Source organism: Mustela erminea, chromosome 10 (genome assembly GCF_009829155.1).
Source record: "Mustela erminea isolate mMusErm1 chromosome 10, mMusErm1.Pri, whole genome shotgun sequence".
Lineage (NCBI taxonomy): Eukaryota > Metazoa > Chordata > Mammalia > Carnivora > Mustelidae > Mustela > Mustela erminea.
The window spans coordinates 65756442-65767527 of NC_045623.1; the positions used below are offsets into that span (position 1 = coordinate 65756442).

The following is an 11086-nucleotide window of genomic DNA, read 5'->3' on the forward strand; positions in this document are numbered from 1 at the left end:
GATAGTAAGACGGATTTATTTAAGCAGTTTGTTACACAGCAACAGGTAAATACAAGAGCATTCAACAGCAATCATTTGTTGCGTGCCTCGTGTGTACCAGGCCCTGCACTGCACACCGGAAGCTCATCACCCCAGCTCTGAGGTCTGCTGGGAGCCTTTACCCTTCCCCGCCCGCAGTCTGAGCCGGGCCTGGACAGGAGCCCGTCGTGCCAGGAGCTGTCTCTCCAGAGATGTCGTGCACGGCACCAGTGATGCTTTCGTAGTTGGGCGGCTGTGGGGGGTGCTGGGTCCCGAGCAGGGCATCCCAAGAGGCACTGTCCTTCAGGCTTTCCTGCATGGGGTCCACGGGTGGTGTCGGGGGCCCCTCGGCGAGTGGGCAGCATATGGCCTCCTCGTAAGTGGGGATGGCAGCCACCACTGGGAGCCTATGGGACAAAAGAAGAGTGGCTCTAGCAGGGGCGAGAGAGGAAGAGCAAGGAAGGCTGGGGCTGGGGAGGACCTCATGCCGTGGTCCAAACCCTGTGCGGGCCCCCCAGCACCCCGGCTACACTCCTGGAGCATGGCGTGAGCCAGCCCTGCCGGCCTCAGCCCTCCCATTCTGTCCTCCCTGCCCACACATGCTCCTTGCTCCTCCTCAGTTCTCTCTGCAGGGGAAGTCCTTCTGCTCTCTGCTAGCCAGTCCCCACTTGTCCTGTGAGACAGACTCCTCTGCTAAGCTTCTTGACTGCCCCCCCCCCCCAGAGCTCTCACTTCCTGCTCTGGGCTCCCACAGCACTGTCGCCCTCTGTCACTGCCCCCATCAGGGGCCCAAGGTCGTCCCTCAGGGCAAGGATTGACTTTGAGCATCCAGAGGCTCAGAGTAGGGGTCTGGGGATGTTTGTTGAAAGACAGAGTGATGGTTCATAGGCAGAAAGACTTCTAGCTTATTGTTATATCCCTTACAAGATCAGGAGTTGTGGATGCTCAAGGCAGGATGGGAGACATCAGTTCTCCTGCCCGAATGGATGCTTGAAGCCTCATGTGGTAAGTCCGCCAAGTGACTGCCTCTGCTTGCATACCTCCAGAGACAGAGAGCTCACTATCTATCAGGTGAACCACATCTATCTGTAAACAGCCTGGCTTTCCTGTGACCTGCCCTGCCTCCAACGAATGAACTACCTACTCTAGAGGGACTTAAGGCAGAGACCAGATCCTGTGAGGCTTCTCGAGAGCTAGATTCCAAAAACAGGTTACCTGTATCCTAGCCACAATGCTGAGGGGAATGAGGTTGGCCCTCAGTCCTCTCTGAACCCTGGTGGGTCACCTCTGGGGAATTATTGCTTCCTCCCCTCCCAGGACCCTGGTGGGTGGGAGTGTCGCTGATCCCAGGTCTGGTCTGTTTATACTTTGGGGATGACGCTGAAGGATACAGGAGCTGACCAGGTGATCCCGAATGTCACTTCCCACACCAATTTATGAGTCTGGGCACTGGCTAGTTCAACTCTCTGCTCTGTCCCATTCTTGGTGGAAGATCATGGGGTCAGTAACTCCATTAATCTGAGCCTCAGTTTCCCCATCTATAGAATGAGGACAATAACGGCACATATGTCATAGGACTATATGAAGATTAATTGAGATAATCTAGAGGAAGGGGCACTTAGCATACGCTCCATAAATGGGAGCTGACAACAAAATCTCAAAAGCCTCTGTGAGGAAGGGGTGTGGGGAACAAAACTTATCACAGATCTCCCGCACCTTAAATGCTACCCGGGCTCGGAGAGGCTGTCACTTGCCAGAGCTCATCCGTCTGGAGTGGATGGGGAAGCAGTTCAAGCCATACCAGGGAGTCTGCCTGCACAAATCAGAGGAAGCTGGCCCCGGGGGTCAGAAGAGGTTGGGGGGTGTGCTGGGCACTGGCTGCTGCCCCTCACGGGAGCACTCCCCATCTGCCGGGGCCATGGCCCTTTTCTGGACGTGTCTTCTCAGCCCGAGCCAACCACAGCCCTCAGAGTGATCCACTAGAGAGACAGGTTTGCTGCTCCAGTCACAGACAGGGTCATGGAAGAGGCCGGTGGAGAGCCTAGGGTTGACCCCCCAGCCTGTGTGCCAGCCTGATGGAGGGCACCAGCCGGGAGCCAAACCTGGGCTCCCTGTCTAGTGCTACTGCACACTTCTCTCACAGACCCTCCTCTTCTGGAAGACAGCCTGGGAGCCCTGCAGCTGAGAAAGCTCTCCTCTGAGCTCCCAGCATCCTTTGCACGTGAGGGCAGGCAAAGAATATTGCTTCTGGAGGCAAGCAAGCTACATTCTGTTGTTGTCTGTTGTTGTATGACCCAGGCATGTTAATGCGGCCTCTCTGAGCCTCTTTCTTCTCATCTGTAAAATGGGGATGACAATTCCCATTTTATAGATTCAAGGTGGGGGAAAATGGAAAAAGCTCTGACAACACTCAGAAAATTGTGGGTCATACAGCTTCCAGAGCCCTATGTCCTCTGCCCTGCTCCCCTCCCAGCCACACCCCTGCCTCTCCCTGCCCTGTTTCTCCAAGCCATGGAGACCTGAGACAGATTTGGGGTATGCCTGGGATCAGCCAGGCAGGCGACAGCTGGCAGGGCAGGGCACAGAGGCCAGGTAAGCTCAGCCCACAGCAGGAAGTTTGCTTACAGGGCAGACATGGAGTGGCCGTCATGTACCTGCTGTTGCCTTAGTAACCATCTGGGCCCAGCCAGCCCCAAGTCCCATACCCATGGTCCAGAGGCTGGGAACTCAGGCACCACAAGACCCCACGTGGGGCGGCCATATCACACACACTTCTGGATGGAGGCTCCATTCATGGAATATTCTGCATCGTGGGCCTGACACTAGGGTCCCCAGACACAGCAAGGGGCTGGGGCCTGCCTCACTCCTGGAGCCCAGTGGGGGCAGGAGACCTGGGTCCCGCACTGCCTCTCCCACCCTTCCGCTGAGTCGAGTAACCGCAGTGTGGAAAGGGAAAGGCACAAGGGTGACTTACCGTTTGCCTGAAGTGTAAGCTCCCTAATCTATGTCATGTCTGTGACAAGCCTGGGGGCATGGCTTTCAGCCATTGTACAGTTAAGTAAAGGTCACACATCAACTAAGCAGCAAAGCCCCAGCCCCATCTAACTGCAAAGCTCAAGCAACGGCACTTATCACCCTTCTTACCATCCCAAGCCCTAATCTGTCCACACCTTAGCTGTATCATCTGTAAAATGGGCCTAATCCCTGCCTTTACTTTCCCACTGTTTGAGGCTCAAATCAGTGATCGGGCGCTGGAGTGCCCAGGAAACTACAGGGCCCAGTCAGCCCAGCAGCAGAGCTCAAGTGTGCGTGAACCTTGCAGGGTCTACACCTCCCGACTTCTCACCTCTTCCAAGCCTCTCAGCCATCACAGGGGAAAGTTCTGTCATGGCCTGATGACAGACAAAGGATTGGACACAGCTCAGAGAGTCCAAGTAACATGCTCAAGGACACACTGCTTACGACGAAAGAACAGACGCTGAAACCTTCCTGTCTGAAGAGAACCAGGCTTTTTCCTACAGGGTTCCCTGAGGGTGAGGGTCCCCGGAGACCTCCTGTCCAGCCACCAGTAGAGTACCCTCCCCATCGGGGGGTAGAGGCTGGCCTCGCAGAGCAGCAGGACCGGGCGATGTCAGCTTTAGGGACAAGACAGATAGTCGTTCACAAGAGCAGCCTTCCCACCCCCTGAACCAGTCATCCTGGTTCCAAACCTGTGACTTGGGTCTCCAGACCTGATGGGTCACGAGCACCCTCCTGGGTGGGCATCTCCCTGGCCCTGCTGGGAATGAAGGCCAGCTGGCCCCAACACACACACACACACACACACACACACACACACACACACACACACACACGATGGCCCCGACCCTGTTGAGTCAACACGCTTGTGTGTACAGACAACACCCTCCCCAGGCGGTCAGGCCACGCTGGGCGAGGAACGACAGGCTGTAGCCCAGCACGCCAAGGGCTGGCCTGCTTCCAGTCAACCACTAACTCGTTGTGACCAGGTGGGTCCTCAGTCTCTCTAGGACCCAGGCTATTCAGCGGAGAAGTGAGGGGATTGGCTGGAGAGTCCCCAAGGCCGTGCCCTTCCCTTTAACAGTTGGGTCAAACCAAGGCCAGACCATTGTACCAAGGGGCCCCTGGTTGAATGCTCTATTGTCTCTGACCTCAGGGAGTCACAGGACAGTAGCAGGAAGAATTTGTTACATTCTTTAACTCAATACATTTTCCCCTCTCCCAAAGGGGAGAAGGGTGTCCAGGCCCCTGGCCAGCTCATTTGTGTCTGGCTTAGCCCCTAAAACCCCGAAACCCAGGACTTACAGGCTGGGTCGGGGGGGGGGGCGGGGGGAGAATGCTAGCTTTGCAGCCAGCAGGCTCGGCCATTTGCTGGCCAGATATCCTGCACCTTCTTCTTCTGTAACTGGTAACTGATTTTTACATTGCAGGCCGACAGAACTAGAATTGCGTGCAGGCCTGGAGATGTAGGCACAGCCCATACTTGACTGAATAGATAAAGAGGTGACAAGTGCACACGTAAAGACTGCATTCACTGCAGGGCAAAAAACAGGTTCTGGTGATACTCTGTTTATGTGTATAATACAGATCTAGAGCGAACAATGTATCTGTGGCATGAACATTTCATGGAGGGGGTGTGGGATGAAAAAATAATGCCTAAAAAGACTCCTTAGAGGGAGTCATAATTTTAAAAAGGTTGAGAAAGATGGTCTTAATGCAAGATTTTTGTCTCCACCCCCATCCTGCCCCCGAGCTTTTGCACAGGCTCTTCTGCCTGCCTAAATAACCTCCCTCTACCTTATCCACTTGAGGAAAGTTACATTTCCTGTGCATCTGCTGTGCACGAGGCACTGGGCAAAGTTCTACACCTGCATGTCCCCTAAGCTAGGGAGCAGTGAAAGCACAGGCCCTGGGTTCATGACCTGACTGTGCCACGCCCTAGGTGGGTATCCTTGGGCAAGTAGTTCGTGCTTCAGAGTTCTCATCTGTAAGTGGAGTACAGGACCCACTTCAGAGAACTGCTGTAAATATAAAATGAGCAAATATATGCAAAACACTTAGAATAGAATCGGGCACATGGTGAATACAGGTGTTTGCTATTATTGTGCTATTCTCTCTTACCTCAGATGAGTAAGCAGAGGCTCAGTAGGGTTGGACCATCTACTTTCCTACTTGCTAGTTAGTGACAGAACCAGAAGACCCCAGTAGGTTTGACTCCTGTGTCTGGGCTCCTAACCCCTATGTTACTCAGCCCCAGACCATGCTGAGTTCAATTGCCGCCTTCTCCAGGAAGCCTTCCTGGATTTCTCCATGTCTCCATAGGACCATGTCTGCCCCTCTCTGACAGCTCTAACTACCTTTGTTTGTCGAAGTCTGTCAAAGGGCTTTAAAGCCTCCAAGATGGTGCTGATCAGCCTCCAAACATAGGCCAGGCCTGGTCCAGAGGAGAAACCCCATGAGAATGTGCTACACAAATATCCAATAGCGTGACAGTGCCTTATCCACCCCACACCCCACCCATCACTTCCACCCTGCCCTGCTGACCTGTAGCTCTCCTTCTCCGAGGGCTCCACAGTGAGGTAGTACAGGTCTCTGGAGAGGTGATACGGGTCCCAGCGGGGAGGCCCCTGGGTGCTGGCCTTGATGGACCACAGCAGGCCGAAGAGTAGTAGCAGGCCCCCTGTGCCACAGCAGAAGAAGCTGACTGACCTGAGCAGGGGACTGGGGGCCTCAGGCACAGGGTGCCCAGTGGGTGGGGCCGGCTGGCCAGGCTGAGCACCTGCATCTCCTTCACTCCACCAAGCAAAACAGAGTGTCCCAGCTACCAGAAGCACCATGCCGCTGACCGTCATGCCATAACGTAGCGCGGAGGCCGCTCGGCTGGCGTCACACGTCTGAACACAGACAAGGGCGGGGAGGAGAAAATGGGCCATGAGAAAGGCCTGCAGGGGAACTGGAGACCCTGCTCTCTGTCCTCCCCCGTTTGTCTGAGATCACTGTGTAACCATGGACAGTTCATTTGACTCCTCTGTGCCTCTGTTTTCCTCACCTGTAAAATGGAGATGATACTTCCAACTTGGCAGGGCTGTTCCAGAGGCCACTGAGAATGTGTCCTAAGTTCCAACCACCATGCCTGGGACCCAGCAGGAGCTCAGTAAGCGTGTCTCTGTTCACTCTGGGCACCCACTCCCAGACCTCATAAGGCCCCATCAGCCTGGTAGGTGTGACTCCCCCCTACCCCCAGTCCCCAACACCTGCCAACCCATCAGCTACAGGCTGGGAGGGACGAGCAGGCACACTTGTTGGATCCCTTCTCCCAGTCACAATCCCAAGAGAGGTTGATACTTCCCTCCCTTCCCCTGGCAGAGGAAAGCACAGACCCAGGGCGGGTAAAGGAGGGCACGAGAAGCTCCAAGTTGACATCCACAACAGGTGGCCCCTTTGTGCAAAAAAGATGTCCACCCCGGCCTTATTTATAATGGTCCTAGTACGGAGAAAGCCTAAATGTCCCACCACAAGGACAGGGTGAGTAAAGCGTGTCATCCCCCCTGGATGGAATATTAATAACCCATTTGAGAAAACAAACTCAGCACCAATGTTTAACAACTACAGGGGCAGGGGGGTGATGTGTATATCTTCCTTTTCTCAGCTTAGAATACCAAATTATGCATGGTGGGTCATCTCCATCAGGGAAAGAAAAAATGCACAGGGAAAACAAACACTGGGGGGAAATCTGGCCCCAGATCCTATCAAAGACAAGAAGGGACTAAACCCATATCCATGTTGTCCCCAAAGCCAACCTCTAGGCCATTGCACATGCTGTTCTCTCTGTCTGGTAACCTGCCATTATCTCCCCTCAAGGCTGGGCTTGGCACTCACCCCGGAAGCCTCCATTTAAACGCCAAGTCCCTTGGCCTTCTTGGATCACAGCACCTCCCTGCCTCTGTTTAACTTCTTCTTTGCTTGTGCTCCCCACCAGACAGTGAGCACCCTGAAGACAGGATCCACACTGGCCCCACTCACTGCTATATCCCCCCCACGCCTAGCACATAGTAGCTGTTCAATACACATTTGTTGAAGAAATTCCCTCAAGTGAGGGAAAGTGTTACTGGGTAAACCCCTGCTATGGGAAAAGACCCCCCCCCACCACCACCACCAGCTAAGAGGAGGGAGGGAGCCCAGGGTTCCAGTGGCTCCCGCATCCAGCCAAGGAGTGGAGGCCTGGCTTTGAACCTACCAACTGCCCTGGGCTTGTTTTCTTTCCCTTATAAAGGGCAGGTTCTTTAAAAGAAGTTAATGAGACAACACCTCCTCTTACAAAATCTGAGTCAGTGAAGTGGGAGGCTGGGGAACTCACAGACCCTAGACTTCAGTGATCAGGAACGCCTTCCAAATGGGGGCTCACCCAGCCAAGCGTGCTGAACCCAAATGGTACCCTACTGTGCCGCCATTCAAGGGTGTGCTCCTGGGGGAGCCGAGGGCCATAGTAAAATGTTCAAGATCTGGTAGGTGAAGGGGCACCTGGGTGGCTCAGTTGGTTAAGAGGCTGGCTCTTAGTTTTGGCTCAGGTCAGGATCCCGGGATCCTGGGATCAAGCCCGCATTGGACTCTGCCCTCAACGGGGAGTCTGCTTGAGATTCTCTGTCCTTCTCCCTCTATCCCTTCCCCCAATCACATTCTCTCCCTCTCTCTCTAAAATAAATAAATAAATCTTAAAAAAAAAAAAAAAAGATCTAGTAGGTAAAGCTTTAGACTTCAAAAGGGCATGTTCCCAATTGTGTTTAAAAACATGTGTGGGGGCACCTGGGTGGCTCAGTGGGTTAAGCCTCTGCCTTCAGCTTGGGTCATGATCTCAGGGGCCTGGGATCGAGCCCCACATCAGGCTCTCTGCTCAGCGGGGAGACTGCTTCCCCCTCTCTCTCTGCCTGCCTCTCTGCCTACTTGTGATCTCTCTCTCTCTCTGTCAAATAAATAAATAATTTTTTTAAAAAAACCCATACATGTGTGGACTTGTGAGAGAAAAAGAGAATGTATACATGTAACAGGGGTGCTCTAGGCATTTTCCCGAATCTTTCTGAGCCCCCAGACCACCAGAAGCATCTAGAAAAATGTCATCCATAAATTTCCTGCTGTTCTCTTCCTGTAAATCTGTGTATGGAGCAAGTGTCTCCTGTCTCCAGCTCAAGGCATTTGTGAGGGGAACAGAAAAAGAACCTGATTTCTCCCTCTCTGAAGTTAGACAGCTAGGAGAGGCTGTCAAGAGGAAAAGCTGCAGAAATCAGCTTGGAAAAACAATTCGGAAACTCACAGCAAGCCGCTAACAGTTAGTAAGCCCTCGCCGGTATATAGTGGCATCTCTTCACTCTCCCCACACCTGAGATGGGTGGTCAGGGCAGGGAAAGAAATTCCCATTTTACAAATGAGGAGACCTAGCCCAGAAAGGTGAAGGACCCGGCCCCAAGCCAGAAACTGCTGTATTTCTCGACACTTAAAGAACTCTGTTTCACAGAAGGTAACCTAAGGTGCTTTGACCTTCTATAAAAGCAGTGGTTGCTCATTGTGAGAAAGAGAGAAAACCGCAGAGGGGAATGTGAATCATCATTAATCCTGCCCCTCGAGATGAAGGTGGTCTGCAGGTGGGGTTTTCCTTCCCATGTCTCCCTTGGCCTGCATATGTGACAATGGCAGCAGCTGACGTGTACTGGGCATTGACACGGGCTGCATCCCACACGGCACTTTACAGGTGGCCCCGACTTAATCACCATAACAGCATTACGGAGCTTCAGCAGTGACAGATTGCCTGAGGTCAGTGCCAAATTTGAACCCAGTTCTGGGGCCCTGGGGGCCTTGTCCTGGGGAGACCTTGGTCCTGATCCAGGGCCCTTATTTCACAGCTCCCCCTTCAAGACCCAGTCCAGACACCAGCCACTTCCTCCAAGAAGCCTATGTGCTGCTACCAGCCCCACCTCCCACCAGCCAGAGGAGGCCCTTCCCTGCACCAGACTTGTCACTCCCTCCAACCATGGCCAAGCTCGGTGACCTTGAGCAAGCTGCTCAGCATCACTGAGCTCAAATTCTGCCTGGCAGGGGAAAGTAAGTTGTAAAGATGAGATGGCAGGATGACAAGCTGTAAGTGAAGCATGGTGACACAGAGCTGGACAAGAATGGACCCTGGCTCTGACACTGGGCAACTTACCTAGCTTCTCCACGCCTCCCCTGGCTCCCTCTGTAAAATGGGCCCATCACACTGTGTAACCCACAGGAGAACTCCACCTGCCACTTTCCTGTAAGAACTAAACCATCTCAACAGGAAGTAGTCCGAACCATCCCCAATCAACTGCCGGGTAAACTGAGGCCCTGACTGCCATGGCCAAGGCCATCCAGCGAGTTAGAACACAGGATGAGACCTGGGTGTCCATTCTGCACCAGCAAGTCACTGTAGTCAAGGTGAAGAGACAGGCAGGCTCGGTGTTAGGAGGAGCCTTGATGCTCTGGAAGGAGGGAGAGAAGTAAGCTTACACCCACCTCAGAGGAAGCCATCGGGAGGCAGGTAGTCAGGCGTGGTCCAGGCACAGGGACCGAGGGCGACACGATCCCCAGGACTGCTATCCCTCGGGTCTGCAGGAGGCGCCCCGCGTTAGGGTGCGGCCCTAGAGGCGGTCTCCTAACCCGGCTCTCCCTGTTCCCCAAAAGCTCCCAGGTCCGGCTCTCGGTCTCGTCCAGGGGTGTCCAAATGCCCCCGACCCGCAGGTGCCGGGTGTCCCGTCGGCTCCCGCAGCCCTCCAGGCGGCGCAGAGAGGTGTCCCGCCAGCCGCACCCTACGCGCGCGCCCGGCAGGCTGTGACCCTCGCAGGAGCTCTGCGAGCTGGTGGGGCGCTCGGGGCAGTGGGTGGGGGGGCGCGCAGTGGGGTTTCGCACTCTACCCCCGCGCGGCCGCCCGCCCGCGACCCCTGCGCTCTCGCTCGGGCTTCCGTTCCTGGGCGGGGGCGCCGCCCGCCCCACCTCTTCCCCGATCCCGGTCCTCGCGCACTGTCGGTCCGGGCGGAGACTCCCGGATAATTGGGGTCGGGGCTCCAGGTGCCGCGCCGCGGGCTCCGCCGGATCTTAAAGCTACCTCGCGAGCGGGGAGGGCGGGGTTAGGGTGTCCAGGCCCCGAGCTGCAACCGTCTGGAGCGGAGCAGGCTGTCCTCCGGCCGTCCCCACCCCAATCCCTCCCGGCTACGGCTACGCCACTGGGGCAGGCTTGGGAGCCGAGGACTGGGTCCGAGAGGCCCCTAGGAGTGCTGAGCCATACCTCCTCGCTCCCATTTCACAGGAAGGGAAACTGAGGCCCAAAGAGGACTTACTGTATACTTCCTGGAAGTAACTGGCTTTTGCTTCTCAGAGCACTCAGTCTTGAGAGCAGGCCCTATCTCCAGGACCTCATATCCTGAGCAGGAAGGCATTCTGAGAAATAATGGTTGGCATGTAAGAGCTTCCCCCAGCGCCTACCCGAGGTCTTGGCTCCAGCCCGGAGAGGGGCGGAGAGTGGGGCCTGGGAGCAGGGCTTCCCACTGCTGTGTGACCTAACCTCTCGGAGCCTTCTTTCTCCTGTGTCAAAGGAGGGCTCATGGTTCCGACTCAGGGGTCTTCCGAGCACCATTAAGTGCTAGGCTAAAGGCAGTCTGAGAGACAGGTGATTTAGGAGTCTGAAGGAAGGGTGAGCCCTGCATGCGTTTGCAAAGTCTTCTGTGGGAGGACATCTGAGCTGTCCCAGAACGCGGGGAACAGGATATAGCATCCAGGATGAAGGAACAACATGTGCAAAGCCAGACAAAATCACAGGCTGGTTAAACCTTCACAAAATCCATGTAGGTCAAAAGGAGCCCATTCCTGGACAAGCTGGGGTCTAGGTTTTGTTTCTGTCTTTTCCCGCTGCTCCAACAAGCCAGGAACTGGGCCAGATTCCCCTCTGCCACAGCTAAGGATTCCCCACAAAGCTGCTGGGGACCAATTGTCCTCCCTGCCCAGGATCACAGAAGGTCAGAGCCACCTCGTTGAGATCTAAAGC

General features: G+C 54.9%; 1 protein-coding gene across 3 annotated transcripts; it reads right to left on the bottom strand.

Moving 5' to 3' along the window:
- On the bottom strand, positions 1-10522 carry TMEM61 (transmembrane protein 61). 3 transcript variants are annotated; one of them, XM_032302894.1, is made up of 4 exons: positions 10383-10522; positions 9444-9527; positions 5581-5930; positions 1-425 (listed from the first exon to the last, which is right to left on the bottom strand). In XM_032302894.1, the coding sequence occupies exons 1-4, from the start codon at positions 10479-10481 to the stop codon at positions 158-160; spliced, it is 801 nt and encodes a 266-aa protein (XP_032158785.1). In that variant the 5' UTR covers positions 10482-10522; the 3' UTR covers positions 1-157. The 3 variants fall into 3 exon arrangements, with proteins under 3 accessions (XP_032158785.1, XP_032158784.1, XP_032158786.1); XM_032302893.1 differs by lacking the exon at positions 9444-9527 and adding an exon at positions 9562-9654 and having other exon boundaries at positions 10383-10520; XM_032302895.1 differs by lacking the exon at positions 9444-9527 and having other exon boundaries at positions 10383-10519.
- Between the last annotated feature and the right edge of the window lie 564 nt (positions 10523-11086).

Excerpts from the sequence above, each read along its gene's own strand:
- TMEM61 (XM_032302893.1), bottom strand. The coding sequence starts at position 10,481 with ATGCCTTCCTGCTCAGGATATGAGGTCCTGGAGATAGGGCCTGCTCTC. Across the intron at positions 9,655-10,382 it reads TTACTTCCAGGAAGTATACA|ACCCGAGGGATAGCAGTCCT; the intron begins GTAAGTCCTCTT and ends CGCCTCCTGCAG. Across the intron at positions 426-5,580 it reads TCGGAGAAGGAGAGCTACAG|GCTCCCAGTGGTGGCTGCCA; the intron begins GTCAGCAGGGCA and ends TTTGTCCCATAG.